Raw genomic sequence first — 21695 nt, forward strand, 5'->3', positions numbered from 1 at the left:
ATTGCCTGATTTCTTTGAGAAGCCCTTCAAAGGTGGAGGTCCCAGGACCTGGGGGTCCCAGGAGGTCCCAGGTCCTGGGAAGTCCAGGAACTGTTTCGGTGACTCATTGTTTTTGTTATTAGACGATTTGTCCCAGGTGGATGGTTCAGATCCAGACCCAACAACACAAATGTTGGCATCTACCAGCCAGCCAGTTTCCCTCTCACTGGAGAGCTGGGGCTAAGTTTGGGTGCCAGAATGCTAATATTTCCTGCTCCAAATGTCCATGGACCTGCAGGTCCTGTCTCTGGATGCAGCCTCTCCCTCTTTTGCTTCATCAGATCTTTCTTGTTTCCCCTGGAGCTGTGTAAGACATCATGTCAGTGCCTAATCTCCTGTGGCAGAAGATCTCCATGGAACCCCTCAATTCTCCATTTTCTGCCCTGAACACACCCATTTCTTCCTGTTTTCCAGTTGCCCATGATATTGAGAGGAAAACAAGCTTTGTACAAGTTCAGGTGCTTAGAAATAGGTAACATTTTCTCTATGGAAGCATTTTAAAACCTTTAACTCTCAGTGATTTGATTTACTAATTGGCGTCTTGCGTGTTCCCATGACAACTGGATTCATTTGTTTTTCTAGCCAGAGAGGAACCATGGTCAGCAGCAGAACAACCCACTGAAGCCATTCATTTGTCTCCCATTAGCATCCCATTACCAGAGCATCCAAATCCCAGTGGGCTCAATAGGAACAACAACAGAGGGTCTTGAATCATATTTTACCCTCATGGAAATCACCGATGTTTTTGATAAGTACTAATTGAGATAATATAAACCCTGAGGTACACCCTCTCCATCAAAAGGCCAAAAAAGCAGGCCATCATCATCATCATCATCATCATCCCCAGGATTTTGAAAACTACCTGTGTGCAGCTGTATCCAGAGAAGCTCTCCTGCTCTTTCTGGAGCAGGCGTGTACACCACGGACATCTCACACGAAACGACAGGGTACCGGGGAAAGGTGACCTCATAGAAAATTGGGCCAAGGCACTTTGGGGCCTGATCCAGCTCCCGTTTAAGTTAGTGTGAGACTAAAGGCTATAAATAGTGCTGTGAATGTTATCCAGTGCCTCTGTGATAGCCAGAACAGAGCTCGGAGAACAAGAAATAAGACTGTGTGGAGGAGACTGACCCTCGTTCACTGCACTGAAATCCTGCTGCAGGGAGATAAATGTCACCCTTTTGGTGGGTAAATCACTTAACTCAAGAAGTAACTACCCCAGAGGTGAGAAACATATGGCATATTTGTGTTTTCCTTGGAGACTGGCCTGTCAGTCACTTTTCCACGCTAAGCCAGCCTGCAGGTATGCTGACACCAATTCAAGTTTGCCAGCACGTTGTTAAACTCTCTGCTGCCCCATGTCTCAGTAAGTAATGACAAAATACACTCATCAAGGGTGAGCTCTGTGTCCCTACATGCCTGTGACTCATGCAGACATTTACAGGACACAGGTGTATCCTCAGGGAAAGGAATGGGCTCGATGAGGACAACCCTGCTGCAAGTCACACTCTTTTTTTTCTTTTTTTTTGGTGTTTTATTATTTTTCTTCTCCTTCCCGCTTGTTTCCAGACTGTGCACGAACGTGTCTGATGTTCTGTAGGTGATTGCCAACATCTGGTATGGATGTCATACTGAATTATGCTAATACTTCCTCACATCTCACATAAGGAATGGATGGTGTTTTGGGATCCTGCCATTTCTCATTGTTTGGTGTTGCTTGCATTTTCTATGGTTTCTGATTTGCATTTGAAAAATGATTATTTGATTAACCTCTGAATGTGATAATTTCTACCTGCCTTAACAGGAACATTTGGGCCAAATTCTTTTTGCTCTCTGCGGATGTCAGGCTGCCTACACAGCCCTCATTCCACTGATTTTGGATCTCGTGGTTTTTTTCATGTCATGCAAGCAGGATTTGGCCCAGAGGTGTGGAAAGAAGTCAGTGATTCAGAAAAAGCCTGTTATTGATTTACTCCACAGGGAGTAATCTATAGACCCATTGTTACTAACAGCTGTAGATGTTACTCAGCTTTGGATCAGATCCTCAGTTTTTTCCTGCATGCTGCCTGGTTTGATGTTTGACTTGCAAGAATTAAGTAAATGCCTTTAATGCCCCATAAATAATATCTTCTATTAAGCTATATTGCAGTGCTCTCATTGGCACTATTTCAAAGGAGGATTATTTCTCCAGAAGATTTAACTGTGCTCTAAATTTGAATACATCTAGCATTGCTTTTACAAAACATGGGATTGATTCAGAGAGATGCAGAGCACCTGCAAGAAGTCCTGAGTGTCCTTAATTCCCCTCAGCCCTTCTGTTTTAGAGGCACAGATAGTTTAAATGAGCAATGAATTAAATATTTTCCATAGCCTTGGCACTTAGTTGTGTCAACCACCTTGATGGATGCTACTTAATTTTCCAAGAAAATTTTGGTTTTAAAGGGTGAGAAAAAACAATTCAGCTGTAAGTATAACACTCTCCAAATGGTTTTCCTGGAAAGTTTTAACAAAGGTCCAGGAGGCAGAGTACAAGTTATTTTTAAATGGTCTTTATTTACAGAAATTGTAGTACTGAAGAATCATCTTAAATTGTTCACAAGCTTGTAAGCTATGAAAACAAAACAAAAAAAAGTTAAAAAGGAAGTAAAGCAGAAAACCCTCTCATAAAGAAATTATTTGATACCTGCAAGGAATGAACTTGTAAAATGAAGAGTATAGAATTGCTATTCTATTTAAAACTCCAGTAAGTAATCTGGGAAAAACATGTTTCATGAAATGACCTTGAAATTGGCAATACTGAGGCCTGATTTTGAAAACAGAGTGTCTTTATTGGTGACTAGAATTTTGTAGGGTTTTTCTCTAATATTATCCCTATTCATATTAGGATTCCCATTGTCCTTGCCCTTATGAGTAAGAATAATTAGTGCACTTAGATGGTACAAATACAGACTCCAAGTTTGTATTTGTATTACAAACAAAAAAATGTTCTGCAGGGATTTCACAGCAAGTGTGGCAGTAAAAGGATTTGTAGTATTTTTTCCTTAAGACTCAATTTACATTTGGATTTCCCAAGTTTAACCAACTTCAGTAAAGCAACATCTGTGCATTCAAAGGACAACCAACAATAAGAATCACTGAAAATGTTTCAGAATATTAGATTAAAAAAATTTAGAATTCTAGTTTATTTGCAAATTTTTTCCTTGCCTCACTACTTGTATAAGACATGACTGTCTTAAATGTTTTATAATTCTGGACAAGGGTGACGCCCAGGAGTCCTTTCAGAGTTGGGCTACATCTAAAATTACTTTCTGTTCAAGTAAAAAATTTACTCAAGTCTAGATTAGCAGAAAAGGTTTTATTTTATTTTGGCATGAAAATAGGCAGCCAAGCCTACAGATGGGTTCAAAAATTCAAATCAGCCTTTTTCTAAGTATCTGAGTAGAACTGACCTCATTTGTAAAACCTTTTTCTGGTGAGGAGGAGAAGTAGCATGAAAATCCAGGTTTTGCCTGATGTTTGCCCTGCAACAATTTATACCTTATTTTTGAGCAGAGCAGGGAGCTGTCTAACCTCACCCTCTTCACCATGCCACAAACTAATTTTGGAGAGGCAAACAGAGAATTTAGTGAGAAGAGCAGCAACTGACAGAACCAGAGGACACAGCCTCAAGCTGCACCAAGGGAAGTTTAGGCTGGATATCAGGAAAAGGTTTTTCACAGAAAGAATTATAAAGTTCTGGAATGTTCTGCCCGGGGAGGTGGTGCAGTCCCCATCCCTGGGTGTGTTTAACAAAGCCTGGATGTGGCACTGGGTGCCAGGGTTGAGTTGAGGTGCTGGAGCTGGGTTGGACTGGATGATCTTTAAGGTCTCTTCCAATCCAGACATTCTGGGAATTCTGTGAGCTCCCCACACCTGGTGGATCAGTGCCTTTTGGTTACATGGGCCATTTTACAGATGTTAGTATCATTCGCAGATTAGCAATATCCCATGCAGGAGTGGAGTATTTTAGGCTGCTGGATGCAGGGACTGCTGCACCTGTTGGCCATTCCAGCAGCTCATCCTCATCTGAGAAACCTTGGTTTCCACTCACTTTAACCAGAGATTTTTAAGCAAAGCCAAAAGCTAATTTTGCTTTCCTATGAGTCCTGAAGTACATTTTCACATTATTTCCAATTATGCAGCACTAGCTCAGTCTTTGTGGCTGCCAAACTCTTGGGGTGGAATTCCAAGGAACTGAGATTTAATGTGTGTGTTCATATTCAGTGAGCAAATCAATGTGCTTCTGAATATTGCCCAGGAGAATCCCTCCTGTTTCCTCTTTGCATTTTCTTTTTTTTTCTATTTAAATCAATTTTTCTTATTGCTGCCATACTGGTGACACAGATTATCAGAAGCACTTATTACTGCTTGCCAGTATTAATTAAATATAAATAGGAAAGAAACAACAAAATTGCCACCAATGTGCAGCTGATATTAATGTCCAGCTGCAACACACCAGTTTAGAGGAGAAGGGTCTTTTTTTTAAAAAAGGAATGGGATTTTCTGTTGTAGTCATGTAATATTCAATCAGCTCAAACAGTGCTTATCTCCAAGAACACTTCAAAAGCAATAACTATCACTTGAGAAAACTGTATAATTATTTTTATCTGAATATTTATGGAAGAATAAAGTGAAGCTAGTGTTAAAGGGTGAAATAATAAAAGAGAAGCTAATTTGTGTGACCCAAGCCTTTGGTGTTATGCAATGGGATTATTTATCTACTTTGGCAGCATACTATAAAATGATTAACTTTGCCCAGGTAGTTTTGGAGCCTCAGGTTGTTTTACTCAAATAATTTCCACTGTATTTATTTGATTGCCTGTATTTGGCTTTTTTTCTAATCCCAAATTCTTGTTGTCTTAAGCAAATGAATTGAAGGCAGAGGAATTATTCATATGAGGACAGCATGTTGGATTTGGCACTAAAATATGTAAAATAATCAGGGAATAAACAGCATTTCCATACCTCTTCATCTGTTTATATTAGGGATAAAGTTATCAGAATCACCTGAGAGATTTAAAAGCAATTCACGTTCTCAAAATTCAATGGGATTTAGGCTTTACCGCCATTACTGCAGCTTCATGAAAATGTAAAACATTCCATATTTTCTTTATCCATGGACAGTTTCACATCTCACTGTCCCTCCATCCAGTTCTTCCCCTCCATTTTTAAACCAGTGTTTGTGCAATTCCAGGACTTTTGTCCAAAAGCAGGCCAAACCAGACATTCATAGCGATCACTTGTCTCTCATTTCTGACGTCCAGTTGCAAACACATACTCAAAGCCCTCCAGATTTCCCTTTCCATGGAGATTTTCATCATGACAAGCAGCTCTCTGCGGACACATTTCAGTCTCTCAGTCTATAAACTCTTGGCTTTTATCTCCCTAGGGCTGAAGACCATTGTAGGGGCACTTATCCAGTCTGTTAAGAAACTTGCTGATGTGATGATCCTGACCGTTTTCTGCTTGAGTGTCTTTGCCCTCATAGGCCTCCAGCTCTTCATGGGCAACCTGAGACACAAATGTGTCAGGGATTACACCATGTTTAACTTCACCAATGGCTCCTTGTACTTGGATGGTAGGACGTGGAACAACTCAGAGGAATTTCTTAGTGATCCAGGTAAGCTCCTCTTTACCCTGTAACTGGTTTCTGATCATTTGAGGTTTGGGGATTTTTGTTTGTTTGTGCATTCTGGGGTGGTGTTTTTGGTTTGGTTGGGTTTTTTGGTTTGTGGGATTTTTTTTGGTGTTTTTTTGTGTGGTTTTGTTTTTTGGTTTTTGGTTTTTTTTTAAATTATTTTGGTGAAGATCTGTACGTGAATCAGCAAAATGTGACTACTGCCTCATCATGATGTCAATGTGGTTTTGAAAGACCTGGCTACCTTTCTCTGAATCTCTATGGTGCCTTCACAGTTCATGCTGAAAATACTTTTGCTGCTTTCCTGTGAAGTCCTCACAGATGATTTTCACAGTTTTAGGGGGCCTTGTATATTTTTAAAGCTGTTTTCTGGAATTGAGCAATAACATGAAAATTTCAGCTCCTTCTGTGGGGATCTGGTTTGCATGTTGTTTCTCTGAAGACAATTTGTAGCTCTTGCATTTCCTAGGAAAACTTCAACATTTGAGTTAATGGCCTTAAAAAATTTCAAAAAGTAAAACAAATCAATTCAATTATTAATCTGAAAAATCCCAAGAGATTTTTTTTTAAGGAAATCTTTTGCTGTTTGGACCCAAGTCATTATTTGGGTTGGGCCATCCTGTACAAACTCATGACCTTTTGTATTTTATTTATTTTAAGGAGAAAAATGAACCACATAATCAATCCATTAACTGGAGTTTTGGTTGAGAGGCAGTGTCATTCTGTCGTGGGGTAACTCTGCTCTGACTCTGTGGACCCTGCAGTCCTACATCTCCAGCCACCTGCACTATAAAACCCCCAAATCTGACTCGTGGGAGTTGGCTGGCTTGACCCAGGGCTCTGTTGAGCCAGGGGTTTGTCCAAGGGCAGTCCCTCCATTCCCCATGGGTGACTTCTGGCATTTCTGCTCAGTTCCTCTCCCTCTGGTCTGAGAATCCTGGAAGGAGTGGTATTAAGAAGGTTTCCTGTGGAAACCCAGGGTACTGGGAATATTTCCCTGTCTGCTCTGGGGTGCCCTGACCCCCAGGGGAGCGCTGACTTTGACCTTCATTCATGGAGAAAGTTCCCTAAACTCCAGAATAGACTGGAATCCACTAAGGTGTGGAATAGTTTATAGAGAGTAGTGTAGGTGTATCACATTGTGAGAAACTTTGGGTTTGGAATTTTTAGGATGTTGTGGATGGAAGCAAGATGGAGGTTACAGGGTGTCATCCTGGGTTTCTTCTTCATGCTGCTTCTTCCTCCTTCTTCATGGGTTTGGGTGGTATTTGTGATTGGGTGGAAAAGTCTACATTGCAGGCTTTTGGGGAGCAGTTATTGGGTTAAAAAGGGAAAAAATCTAGATGTCAGTTCTTAATTGGATAGTTTAGCTTTAAAAGACCTTGTACCAAGAGATTGTTGGCCATTTTTGCAGTGCTTTTCCAGTGTGCTGAGCCTTGTGTGGATAGTGTGCAAAACTCTAGATAAGATCACAATAAACGAGAACCTGGAGACCAAAAACATCCAGTGTGTCTCTCTTTCCTGACACAAGACCACCCCAGGAGGTTCTCCCCCAACAGGAGAGCCCCCTGGGAGGGCCCAGCCAGAGTCCCAGAAGCTGGGGAATCAGCGACAGGAACCCCAGCAGATTCCTTCAAGGAATAGAAAGCTCACCATGAGAGTCCGTAGGGCATGATGTGGTGGATGCAGCGTTAAGGAGGGACAGGTCACAATGCTCTGCCTGAGTGAGGGTTGTTTTTGGAACTGGCCCTGACCACCAGCTTATGTGTCCTCTCCATGCCCTTCTATCAGAGCCTTATCAGCTGAAAGGGGAAAGAGCTCTTTTAATTCTGCTGGATGGTGTGGAACCTGCTGAAGTGTTATCCCATCCCTGCTTCCAGTGAGGAACCTGTAAAGATATTTGTGCACCTGTGCTGGATTAAGGCACTTCAGGGCTCCTCTACCCACAGATAAATGAGACCTGTGTGAGGAGCTGCTTTCCCTGTCTCAAAAAGGCATTGAGGGATAAAACAGTGATGGCTGGAAGCATAAAGCCTTGCAAGAAAGGTGAAAGAGGGAAATGGGCCTGTGAAGATAGTCTGGCTCTCTGGAAATGGAAATAGGGTAAATGTGATACAGGATAGTCTGTTAAAATACAGATAATGTCAGGGCCAGCTGCAGCATTGCTTTAAAAGTGGGGAATTGTACAGCTGCTCCAGCATAGCATGAGCAAGTTTATTTATGTAGTCCTGTTATGGGGAGGAGGGCAGACACTCCCAGAAATCCATATAGGAAATCCTGCAATAGTTAATAGGGTCATGAAAATACACTTGCTATCACTAGAGGAGATTTGCTTATTAGAAAGATAACCAGCTTGATGAGATAATAGATTAAAGTGAATTAAATTTTGACCAGTTTTTATTACTAGGAAGTAACAATAATAATATTAATTAGTATTTTCATAATGTCTGAAAATAAAGACATGGTGCATTATGACAAACAGTTGTCACTTACTTTGGATAGACAGAAATCACTAAAATTGTGAAAGTGTTGAGGCAATACAGCAGGCCCCTGAAGACCTAGAAGAATAGCAGCTTTATAAGAAAAAAGTAGTGACCTCTGAATAAGAACAATGAAGCCTTCCTCAAAACACTGAAGAAGGAGGCTTAGCTATCAGGCAAGAGAGAACAATATTAAGCAGGATTTTCATTTAAATATCTCCTGTTGCACTAAAGTGATTCAGAAATGGAAGGACTGGCTCATTTTGTGACTACATGGGATAGTGCTTTGTATTTCATTTTGCATAAGTATTATGGTGAAATGAAGTGACCGTTTAAGGGAGAGGCACTGACCACAATTTAATAACAGTCCGAATTTCAAGTACTGCAGGGAATTAAGCAATACATACAGTTAGATTAAAGTGTAGGCAGACCAAATTAGATAAAAAGAGGAATATATTAAGAAACAGAATCATGTCAGTGTTTGTTCTGAAGAAGAACTAGAGAAGAAAATTGGCCAGCATGTTGAGATAGTAGAGTTCACTCGAAGGGAGCACAGAAAATTACAAGAGCTCTTTGGAGATTTCAAAACCAATGTGGCTGAGTCATTTAGTTTGGAGCAGGGATACTAATCTAAAAAATGCAGAAAACAGAAACCTGAAGTACTGTCAGGGATCCATATTAATACTTTATAGAAAAAGAGGAATGTAAAGATATAAAGGAGTCCAAACCACTGAAAATTAAATTGGAGAAATTCTTAATTCTGTTCATCAGGACACCAAAATAGAGAATTAAAATGGGGTGATGTGACAGTTCTGCTTTTCTTGAAGAACAAAAATTTGCTTTGGATTCTTTAAGAACATTTTAATATTTTAAAGGGCAGCAGGGAACCTCTGAAATGGCATCAGCCTCCTCCTGTGCCTTATAACCATTTTTTGCATGAATGAAAAAACAGAAATCAGTAAAACCCCTTGAAAGGGTAATTGAGGAAAGGATTGTTTGGTGCTGCAGAGGAAATAGTTGAGAGATTTAGTCATGAGGTGTGAAGGAAGATAAGAACTTGCGTTTGAGTCTTTCAAAGCCCTTTTTAGTTTGAGATAATTGTGTACTGTGGGCATTTGCTACAGGGGACATTTTGGTTGTGTCTCTGGGATGGCCCAGGATAGCTCCAGGTCTGCTTTTTTATTCGAAACTTCATATCTGGACAAAGTTCTGTAATCTTTCCTTATCTGCTTTCAACCTCCAGGCAGGAAATTCTTTTTCTCATCTGTCTTCTAGATCCTCTCATTTTGGTTTTATATACGGGGAAAAAAGTCAGTTTATAAACTTTGTGTCAGCACTGGCTTAACCACAGTTATGTGGTAGCTCTTGCTTTTTGGTTTATCCCTGAGGCAATAACCACCACAACCCCAGATTTCTGGAGCTCCTTTCCTTAACTCCATACTCAAGACCCATGGGTACATTCCTGTTCTACCAGTGTGTTCAAGAAAAGTCTTTTTTCTATAAATCTTGTCAATCCTGCATTGCAAAGTTGCTAATGTTGTTGAGAATTGGATTTTCATCTCCCATGAGATGATCACACACTAAATCCCATAAGGAATTCCTACCTGTCCACCCAACATTTTGCTTGCTCTTGGCATCATTTCAGTGGCTTCTGCAGCTGGAGGAAGTGCCAGGTAACTTGGGAAGAAAGAGGCAAAATTGTAAGCATGGAGACCCAGTGGGAAGATTCAAACTGGCTCCTATTTAGGTTCACTAAACACTAGACTACAAAGTCCTAGAATATAAAAGTGTGAGCAAATATTCCTGATTAGGCTACCAAGAAGGGAAGTGTCCAGGCACTGTCATTAAAAGCTTAACTCTGTGGAAGAAACTTCTGCTAAATTACTGTGGGTGCTTCTGGTGTCTCAGCTTAATTACTGGGCACAGCAGTCATGGTAAGATGAGACAAATTTTTAGTCTTTCCTCCACTCACAGTGGAGATTCAGGTCTAAAATCTGCCTTTTGCTGGGTACCCCTCTTCGGGATGAACAAGAGAACTTTTATACTCTTTCTACCCATTTAAATGGCTCAAAATTTAAACAGGCACTTCTGTCACGGACATATTTTATGAAAAATCCTTTTGTTAGGATCTTTTCTCCTGAGAAGCTGAGAGGCCTCAGAAACAAAATGTAAATAATAATTATCTGCTGCTGTGGAATGCAATAGGTACATCTTTGATTGGTCTCATGTGGTTGTTTTTAATTAATGGCCAATGACAGTCAGCTGGCTCAGACTCTCTGGTCAGTCACAAGATTTTATTATCATTCCTTTCCATTCCTTGCTAGCCTTCTGATGAAATCCTTTCTTCTATTCTTTTAGTATAGTTTTAATCTATAATTTTCTTTTAATATAATATATATCATAATAAATCAGCCTTCTGAAACATGGAGTCAAGATTCTCATCTCTTCCCTCGTCCTGGGACCCCTGTGAACACCACCACAGAACTTCTTAGAGGAAGGCTTATCAGAAAAATTATTCCATTCTGGCTTTGTCTCCAATGAGTAATGCTTACCACTGCAAACCTAGAGAGGGGGAAAAGTGAAGATTAAGGGAGAAGTAGCTCATCAGGTCTCCCAGTTCCCTCTGTGCGACTACTCTTTGAATGAATGGATTGTGGGATGAGAGACAGCTGAGCATCAGATAAAATCAGGCTAAAAAATTCTTCATGTCAAGTGCCAGTGGTAAAATTACAATCATTCATCTGGGGAAATGGTGACTACTGATAGGTAATTATTTTCCTACCTGCTGTTCTAGATTTGGTGAGAGATTGCGATCAATAAGCCCAAGGAGGATTATTTTTAGATATTAATAATAACAAACCTGGAAGATTGGAGTTTTAGATGCAGCAGTGATTGTACATAAAAAATGAAATAAAGGGGGAAAAAGGTTGAAAATAATGATAGTTTACATCCACAGCATTATGAAAATTATGAGATCAATAGATCAATGTCGAAGTCATTGTGCTGTTGGTTATCATTAAGAGAGTTAATAGTTTAGAAACACCAGCTGACTAAAAAACCTATAAAGCCTAATTTCAATACTTGTAAAGATTTCTAGGAAAGCAGCTCCAAATAACACCTGGAAAGCCTGTCTTGGGTTGTGGTGTTTAAATTAAAGACATTTTTGATGAAGTGAAGCTTCATGAACATGCGAGTTAGAATGGATTAAAAGCTATGGGATGTCAGATGTGTCACTGGCTTAAAGAAGTACCAATGGACTGGGTGTAGTTGGTTCATGAAGCTGGTGATTTTAGAATCTTTAATGTCATTTATGTATTCCATTATGAAAATGGATTATTGACTAGTCAGTAAGTAGAAATCTGAGTCCTTTTGTTGAGCAGGGTTTAATGTAAGGGCTGAAAGCATAAGAAAAAAAGCTTTAGAGTAGAACCTTAAAACTATAATTAAATTATATAAAGTCACTTATGGAATGATAGTCTTAAACCCCAGCATTTTCTTTTTCTTTAGACTAAATACCTTGTTTAAGACACTCTGAAAGACTCTTGTTTTCAAATTGTTCTATATACTTTTTGCTCTCAAAATCAGAATCTTTTAAGGTAAAAAAGAGCAACCCTGTAATTTCTGTTAGTCTTGTCCAAGCAATTGACATTAAAAAAAATTAACAAGTAAAATAAATGAACGTTCAAGCTTTATGAGCCTTTAAATGGGAGGAATCAACTACTATTTTTATAGATTAAAACAGGTATTTCAGGGTTGTTATTTTTTTCTTCTAGAGTAGTTTCTGGCATTCATTTCATGGCAGTTATTTTTCTCTTCTGGAGTCAAATTGTGTGGGTAACAGTGATCTGGGGGAAAAAAACAAAACAACTTTTAAAAGAAAAAATCCAGATCAAGATTAATATAATATTTTTTGTCAACACCGTTTAGACCAGGAAGACTTAGGGTTGCTTCAGGTTCTGTATTTAGAAAGATGTACAGGGTATGTGAAGTTTTGGGGATACCCTTCCAAATCATGGTATTGGGCACTTGAGAAGGGATCAAAGGCTTGTGGGGAAGAGATGCTGAGGCATAGAGGTGTGAATATATAGAAATGTACATCTGCATGTAGATAAGGCTGTGGGTATCTTCTCTAAGCTCTGTGCCTGATTCTTATCTCTGCCTGATGGAATCATTTTAGTTTCCAGAACCACTGAAATGGAGCTCTATGAACAGATACTCTGAATCTGTATGGGAACTGTAGAGAAAAAAATTTTGTCCAAGTCAGATAATAAATATGGCCAATTTTGGGAGAGCTGAAGTGTTTGAGGAGTTGTCTGAGGTGGTAATAGAAGACAGTGAGTGTTTGATGAATAATTATGGAGGTGGGAGGAAAGAGAGAAGCAATAAATCAAGTTGGGACTGGAATAGGTGTTTTTTTATGTATGATTGTGAATGAACCAGTGATTAAAACAAGGAACCTCTCTGGGCTTTCAGATGGTGCTTGTCCGCATGGAATCTATTGACGTTACTCTAACTGTAAATACTGTGGCTTTGTTCAAGTACTGTGGGTCTTTTGATAAATAGCTTCATCAATGTTCAAAACTTAATGCTCTGGTGTGTTATTAACATGGGTATTGTACCTGTGCACTTTGATTTTTTTAGCTAAATAGAAAAAGAAAACCCCCAACAGAAGTGCAAGGATCAGAAAAACATAGGAATTGATAATGCTGAACCCAATACAGTCTTTTCCTGACCATCCAGTAAGACGTTTTTCAGCCTTGTGGTGACAGATGATGTTCTTATATTACAAATATTTCAAATGTTTTGTGAAACAGGAGCATTTCTACCTCAGTTACACCTTTTGTTCTCATCACTGCTAATAGAAAGGAGATATCTACTTGAGGAAAGATCTGTCATGGAAAATTCAGACTAAATATTTTCAGTTTTCCTGCACCTTCAAATTGTTAATAAACTACAGAGTTAAAACACCACCTGGCTTGAACAGTGATGTGCATTTAAAAGGAATTTCTATGTGCCTGTTAAGGCCTGTCCATGGACTGCTCCATGCTCCAGGTTTAACAATAAAGTGCATTGCTAAGGCAAGAGCATCTTCTGCTTTTACCTCTGAGCACAACACCCAGGTGCACCCTGAGCACAGAATAACTTGCATTGCTGCTTGCTCCTTTTGCACTGGTTTTAAGGAGTAAGTAAAGATATATTTTCTACTGATAATTTCCATCAGGGCTGAACTCCCCCAAGTGTGGTAGAGATAAAATATGGGAATTCCCAGGCTCAACCTGGCCTTGGCATACCTAGAGCAGCATCTCTCTGTGCAACTGAACAGTCCCATTTGCTCCAGCAAATGATTAGTAGAGCTCAAAGTATAGATATTTTTCTCATTTTCTATTAACAATAACTGTTGTAACTCAGGATATCCTTATCTACACAGGCAACAAATCTTTCTTTGAATGTTTTGTCCACAGGGGCAGCCCTGCAGCAGCAACTTCAGCAGTTCAAATGGGAAATACAGTGAAAAATATTTCCTTTATCTTTAGTTTTGAAAATTCTTCTTTTCTTTTCCCCCTTCCATTTTCTTAAGGCAAAAAACATTGTTATCATGTTCTTGTCACTAGGAGCACACAAAGCTCCCTGTTCTCTTTTTCCAGAATACATGCTATTTTTTTACTGTGATAGTCACTTTTTTTCCTAGGATAAAAGATGCCCATTTTTTCAATTGCTGCTCTTCCTAAATTTTACCAGTCATTCTCATTACTTCTCAATACTTTCCAGTCTGGCAGGTACCCTATTGAAAGCATTGAAAGTGGTCTTTCTTAAGATCATCAAGACCAACCATTCTTCCATCACTGCCGAGGTCACCAATAAACCCTGTCCCCAAGTGTCACGTCCACACATCTTTTAAACACCTGCAGGGGTGGTGACTCCACCACCTGCCTGGGCAGCCTATTCCAATGCCTGATAACCCTTCCCATGAGGAAATATTTCATAATATCCAATCCAAACCTTCTCATGTGCAACCTGAGGTCATTTCTCCCAGTCCTGTCATCACTGGTTCCCTGGGAGAAGAGTGACCCTGACCTGGCTGCACTCTCCTGTCAGGGAGTTGTAGAGAGTGAGAAGCCTTTCCTGCCCTCCAGGAGATCAACATTCCCACCCAGCTTGGTGTCATCTGCAAACTGGCTGAGGCTGCACTTGATCCTCTTGTCCATATTGCTCCATCCTTGCCCTCCCGTATATCAATAGTACACTTTCCTCTGATCACAGCTTCGTATTACATAAAAGTGTTGACTAAGAAACCCTACCAAAAAAAAAGAATCCATCTCTCTTATCTGAACTTTTACAGGAAATTTAAGGGCTGACAAGGTTATGAATAGGTGAGATTTTCTCCTTCTCTGCTTTACTTCACTTTCTGACAGCTTAATATTCCATTTTGCATTTCTCTGCTCTATTTTTTTTAAGTGGAGTAGGTGTCTCTAGTGCTCCTCATTCAGTCCATGCCTCAGACTTTATTTACCTGGAAAATACTATGTATAGGAGAAAATACTATGTATAGGAGATGTTGTTGCCTCTCTGCTCACCTTCTCTTTCCCTTGTTCTTATAAATGTAACAAAGAAGTGCAGGTGCAGCCCTCTGCAAGCCTACAGAGATCCTGCACACTGACTTTTCATCTTAACCCATGTTTTCTGTCTCCCAGCCATTTTTGATCCAATTCGTTTGTTTTCTTTATCACAGTAAGTGCAGAAGTTGTTTTTTTGGTTTTTTTCAATTTTTCCATCATCTGCCTGTAATCACAAATGCATTTGACCATTGTGGCAGCTTTTGATTTTAATTCTTTTGTGTGAAACATATGAAAAAAATTCCACAAAACAGAAAAACCTCTACAAAACTTCCAGAGAGCACACTTCAGCACTTTGCTGCCTATTCATATGGAGCATATGTCTAAACAAGTGGTACTAAATGTGCTTTTAGTTACTATGCACCCTAAAGCCCTAAGAGTGGGGGTCTGAGTGACTGGTGAGGAACAGAAGCATAGAAGGAGGTTGTCTGAAGATGTTTAAAAGCCAGCATGTGCATTTATTGCTAGTCATTCTCTTGTCTTGTCTTCCTGGGGATGCTCCTGGGCTTGGCAAGATCTCCAAGCCAATTTGAGAGCATCTAAATTCTCTGATCTCCTCTAGCGCACACCTCCAAAAGCTCCTGATGTGCTTTTCCTCCCTTCCTGATGTGCTTTTTGTTCCCTCAGGTCATGTGAACAGCACAAACCAGGTACTGTGGATCTCTGAGGCTTTCAGAGCCTCTTCCTAGTGCACGGGAGCCATCTAGCTCAAGAGGGCTTGATTGATATTTTTAGTGGCTTTTTCACAAAGGGGGAAAAAGCTGTACTGTCAAAATTGGAGACATTTTCTGTGCTGTGGCGACTGCTGAGCCTGGCAGGGAAATTGTTTCTCTGACTTGTCTGGAGAGTGGGGAGAAGCACTAAGAGGAGCCTACCAGAGAGACTCAAACTGAAGGAGACCACTTTCCTCTCACCACCTGGTTGTATGATTTTCTACAACCTCTTCCAAGCCCCTCCATATCTCCTGCAGGACAACTCATGCCCAGAATTCCAGGCTGTGTTTACCACAAAGTCATGCAGTTGCCTGTGCTGTACATAAAATTGTCCCCTTGATCTCTGCTCCCTCTACCCACGCAACCTTCTTGGCCATAAGTCCTCCTGTTCTTCTTTGAACTGTAGTTTAGGAAATGTCCTTCCATGTGGTTACAGGGTATGGAGGCATCAGAGAGCTGGGCTAGAAGTGATTTCCCAGGGAAAGACGGAGGATGGCAAGCAAGGAGAGGAGAGCACCTAAGAGCCTCTGAAACTCAGCAGAAGGGTCAGCAGCAGCAAATACCAGGGGACAGCAAAGAACACCCAGATGTCCTGTCAGGGGCTGAGCAACAGGAGAGCAACTGATTATTATAATTATTTACAAACCCTTTTAGCCGGGAAGAACTAACCGGCAGTTCAATTTTTTCCCCAAGCATTCTCCCCTAATAACACCCTTAATACAGCCTGGTCCATGGCTTTTGTGAGGCATGTTTTTCATCTTCAAACTCAATTTCATTTATTAGAGGCTTCTCCGTGTGTGACACAGTGTGCACACAGCAAGTGCAGCAAGGATTCGTTTTAATTATCGCGAATTACCGGGAGGCAGAGCGCGTTTGCGCCGGTGGGCGAAAGGGCGAGGAGGGGGTGTTGTCTATTTCCTCTCCATGCCACATATCACAGCTGTAAGGAGATGGAGCTTTCTGAAATGCATTTTAAATTTGGAATGGGCACGTTGGGTGGCTGGCAGTGCTCTCTGCCAGCCCCAGCGCTGGGAGAAGGTCTCCAACCAGCGAGTGCCCGTGTGGCTGCAATAAATAGTCTGAGATAACAAACACCTCTCTGAAGTTTTTGTTAGAAAGTCAGCCAGAGGACTCTTCTCTGGGCAGTGACTAATGATATTTGAATGTTGCTCTTTATGCAAGTGTGATAATATATACGCTTGTTGTGGTGGTTTTATTTTTAATTGGAATTAATTTGTTGTAAGATGAGTCAAAATAATGTTTCAGGAGGGCCTCCAAGGGGGAGCAGAAATTGGAGGCAGAACATATATTTTCTAAGCCAACTCCAAACCTATTTCAGTTTTCTGAATGAGAAGAATTTCCTTTCCTTCACACAGAAATGAGGAAGGTTTCTACTCTTCATTCTACCCTGCAGTCTATGTACCCTACTGGCTTTCTGCTCAGTTGTGTGATAAAGGTGTGGAAAGCACAAGCTGGAGCATATTTTTAATTGGATTTTTTTTTTGAGGAAGTTTGCTTTTTTTCCCTTCATTTTGATTTGACATGTGGAGACACTGTGAATATTTACTCTGTTAGAATCACCTAGTGTGGGAGGGAGCAATGCAGAAATCTGGAAGATATTGAGAAATCTGAAAAAGTGTAGAAAGAAACAGACAAAATGATGAGGAACTGACTTTGGGAGGAAGATATTGCAAGAATAGACATGGAAAATTTGTGGTTTTACCCACTTGCATTTAGTGACTTTAAATTTATGGCCATTGTTTTTTACTTTGAGAAATGTAGGAGGCAGAGCATGGACTTGAAGGAAACTTTGTTATTCAGACCATTTTTACTTCTTTTAATATGACCAGGTAGTTACCTTACTCTGGAAATTCCTGTAGAAAAATTCCTAAAAAGCAACATGTACCCTATGACTGTGGCACCAACATTTTATTAACGCTGGTAAAAAAAAAAAAAAAAAAATTAGCATTACCTTTGGAAAGAATGGTGTGTTGCATAAAGTTTATGTACACACACAAAGGTACTACAAATATAATGGTTTTGGCTTAATTTTACTTCAAAAATTAAGAAAAAAACCCAAAAGGAAGCACCTAAAATAGAGGTTTTCAGCTTTACTTTCCATATTTGTTTTCCTATTTTTTCTCCCAGTCACAAGCTGATATTTTTCAGTGAAAAACAAACCAAAAATTAATTGCAATCTTCCAAGGCAATGAAAAATCATCGTGTTTTCATGTGGTGTTGCTCAGTTTGAGCAGTTTTCAGAGAGAAAATCCTGCTCTGCATGAAAAAGGAGTTCCTAGTTCTCTGCCCAGGTTAGAGTTGGGAACTGATGGGAAGATGAGGCATGGTTTAATGTGGTACCAAGGGTGTTCATTCTTTAAAGCAAGAGTGATGCCTGTTTGCTTCTTGCAGCTCTCTGATTGCCCAGCAGGCTTGATTGAAACCCAAACCAACGGGCTTTGAAGCAAAGATTGATTGTTGTGCACATTTTTGATAATACAGCAATTTGTCTCCTTGGGTGTAGAGCTCTAATCCCCCTTTCATTTATCAGTGGGGAATCGGGAGCTCTCCTCTTCCTCAGCCCGAGGTTTGTCGCAGTGGCTGTGGCACTCCCTGCGCAGACCCCATGGTGAAGGTGTGCCCTCCCAGCAGCACCTACTCACCAGTTCCTCAGCCTGCATCTCATGGGGCTCTTTGGCACCTGCCTTGCTGCTTGCTTTAGGAGTGTAAATGCTCAAGTCAACAGCAGACAACAGTATTTGAGATTTCAGATTTCTTGTTTGCACACAGAGAATCCTTGTCCTCCTTAATTCTGTGCCCACACACTTTTCTCATCTTCTGATTTGACTGACCAGGAGGTGTTATTTTGGTTTCAACCAACGCTGTGCTCCAGGATTTCAATCAAACCTGGAATCATAGAATGGTTTGTGTTGGATAGAACCTTGATGACCATCTAACTTAGAGAGAAAGTAGTCTGGTGTATTTGTGTCACTGACTCTGTGTGTCCCAAATAAAATGCCACCTGTCCTGAGAAAAGCACAAGTCCTTGCCCAGCAGAACTGGAGGGTGAAAGGTGATGCAGATGTGGCATCTTTCTCTGTTTTGTGGTGATTGATCACCAATCCTCAACCATACCCAGTCCCAAGTGCTGCTGTCACACAAGGTGTTTCTGTAAAAATCCCACATGACCAGACAAAGTGGAAAAGCATCCAGTGTGAGCAGGATCTGTGCTCTGATAACTTGTGAACACCATCACGTGCCCCTGTAACCACAAGCTCCTGGGCAGTAATTCCCTCTTGGCATGCAGCAGAGCTGGGCTTTTCCACTGCTCGCAGCTTACTGAGAAAGCCACAGCACATCTGTTCAGCGCTTGAGCCACTGAGCATTCTCTGCATAGCCTGCCTGGATAAGCTGTCACTCTTGATTTTTAAAACATTTCACAGCAGAGGGTTAGCCTGGACTGGGGAACCTCTTGTGAGCAGCATCTGCAGAGGCCCCTCTGCTCACAGAGCCTCACCAGGCAAGGCTGCCACCATCATCCCTTGGCCAAGAGGGAATCACGTCCTCTCTGCTGCAGCAAAGCACACCAGATTATTTACCCCTCCTCAGTGAGCTGCACACCTCTGTTTTGCATTTTTTATGTTTCTAGAGCAATGCTTTTATCTGTTCTTCCCTGCCACCAGCCAGGCTTTAGAAATACTCCTTGGAACACCTTTTCTTCACACTCCGTCTGGAACACTGACTTTGCTTATCCTTTTGAGAAGAAATTGGCCTCCTGTTCTGTTAGTCTGCTTGTTAGACTTGGTTGGCTGGGGAGAGAAGAAGTGTATATGCAAAGTCTCTCATTAGCCTGGAGATGCTAATTTCCTTAAGCCTTATTGAGAGTCAACCTGGGAATGATCCACAGCACTTAAATTTAGCTTGCTCTTCTGAGGCTCCCTTGAGAAGTTTCTGTCTCTCTCTATTGCCATTACAGATGACTACAGTGATAAATATTTGTCTTTGTGAATGCTTCCTTATTTGTTTGATCTTTTACAGGGTGCATTTTTGTTTCTTTTGCTTTATACTGTGTGTTTCCTATGCTGAGCAGAATCCTCCAGACTGAGGGAGTGGGCTGCTTTGTTAATATTGTTACATTCTGAGTTATAGCTGGTTATGTTTTTAACCTATGAGTCAGTAATTTCTGCCACAAACTTCGATTAATATGTGTCTCATCAGTGTAGAGACTAAAAGTTACAGGCTAGCATATGGTTTGGTTTCATTACATTTACAGAATTTAGTAACAATGTTCTTGGTTTGAGCAGAGAGACATGGCTGAATAGAATTTCCTAAAAACATTGCCCACAGCCCATCATCACCTTATTCAACAGGTCTGATTTGGAACACAAACAGCAAGTGCTTGCAGAGATTTGAAAACATATATTTATTTTTTCAATTCATAGAAGTTAAAAGTAGCAAAACAAAGCAAAAGCATGCCATTCATCTCTCAGTTGCTGTCCCAATTGAATATGCTGGTTGGTGGATGATATTTTTGAATGTTATCATTCCCAGAATGTGTTTATTAAAAAGCCATTTTCTATTTCTGTTGCAGTGAACTATTTCATAAAAAATGGTACAGAAGATGTGTTACTGTGTGGCAACAGCACTGATGCTGGGTAAGTACTTTAAAAATATCTTCAATTCTGGTCTGGTTTTGTTGCCTTCATTATTATTATTATTATTATTACTACATTTTCCTCTAGTTCTGTCCACTTTTCACCAGCATGAAGTAGCTATTTCAACTTCCTTAGGTCTAGGCATAATAGTAGAGAGGATAATGGCAATATTGTGCATAGTAATACAATTTTTTCAACTGCAGGGAGGAGAAGTTTCTATGTGTCACTTACTCAGATTTAAAATCTTTAGGGGCCTTATTACAGTTCTTTTCCAATACATTTGAACTTCTCAGTAAAAAATAGTGAAAACTAAGTAAAATTTTGGCTGAGTGGAGAGTATTTAATGGAAATGAAACAGAACACCTGGAGGGATTGAAACTGATGATGACTTTCTGGCTTTTGGCAAAGGAAGATGAACAAATCAACAAATGTCCAAAAAATATCATGTTTTGGAAGTGGGAAGGTACTCGGGGTTGAATTGTGTTCTACATTTGCACTTGATTTGCTTATGGACTACATGTATTTCATTTTCTCATTGTATAGAGAATGAAGAGATCCAGGGGTGTACTAACAACCTCTACATAAAGGGCTTTATTCATATCCCTGCCATCTTTAGATGCCCGTGGTTCCTCCTGCATCCCATCCCCAGAGTCCAAGTGCACTGTCAGATCTGGTGATTTTATTTGACAGCTTCTCATGATCTTGATGGAAGTGGAAGAGTTCAGACGGAATGGAAGGAGATGAGATCTTCTGTGGTCAGAGGAAATTATGAGCCATGCAAAGATTGCAGGCTGTTAGGAGTTGTATAAAGAGGTGGAAAATACCTTGGAGTAGTAAGACAGAGGAGCTTTTGAGCCAAATATGTGAGAGCATTTGAACCAGCAAGGTGGGTGTCTTAAGCCAAGAGAGGGGAGGAGGTGAGATGATCTACTTCTGGAGGAAGATGTTCTGAGCTGGTAGAACCAAATGTGGAAAAATGCAAAAACGAAAAAAAATAGGTTTCATTTAGGAGGAATTTAATGAGAAAAAAAAAAGGCACATGTGTGCAGGAAGATGAAGGGAAGATGAAATCTGAACTTGCTTGTGGACAAAAAGGCAAGAAGAGCCCTCAAGTCCTGGGGAGAGATGTTTTGCTTTCTGCTGCCACTGCCTGTATCTGTATTGACATGAGACAAAGGGAAAGCTCAGTGTCAGCCTTCCCTCTGCAGGCCTGGTGTGTCTGATGAGTATTGCCAGCCTGAGTTAGACTCCAAGATGCTTGGGCAGAGGGCCATGCTTTCCCCTTTGTTTGTTCCTCGGGAGGTACAATGTCAGCATCCATTAATTAGGGCCTTTGTTGATTGTAATACATTGTGTTTATCCAGGCTCAGGCAGAACTCCAAGGCTATTGGGATGTTTCCCGGGAATCCCAGGATCTGGCAATCTCCATTGTGCTGGTGAACCTCAGCCTTTGCAAACCAATATTGGGAGAAACAGGTGCTCTGCACAGCAACAATATTTTGTGTGTCACGGAATAT

The 21695-nt window shown here is 40.6% G+C and overlaps 1 protein-coding gene across 1 annotated transcript in view; it reads left to right on the top strand.

The window, feature by feature from the left end:
* LOC102041347 (sodium channel protein type 5 subunit alpha-like) overlaps nt 1–21695 on the top strand; it is a 217310-nt gene that overhangs the window by 59336 nt on the left and 136279 nt on the right. The window contains exons 7-8 of the mRNA XM_031059735.1: nt 5468–5698; nt 20115–20178. Coding sequence (XP_030915595.1) covers nt 5468–5698; nt 20115–20178 — 295 coding nt within the window. The remainder of the gene's footprint in view (nt 1–5467; nt 5699–20114; nt 20179–21695) is intronic.

Source organism: Geospiza fortis, unplaced genomic scaffold (genome assembly GCF_000277835.1).
Source record: "Geospiza fortis unplaced genomic scaffold, GeoFor_1.0 scaffold182, whole genome shotgun sequence".
NCBI lineage: Eukaryota > Metazoa > Chordata > Aves > Passeriformes > Thraupidae > Geospiza > Geospiza fortis.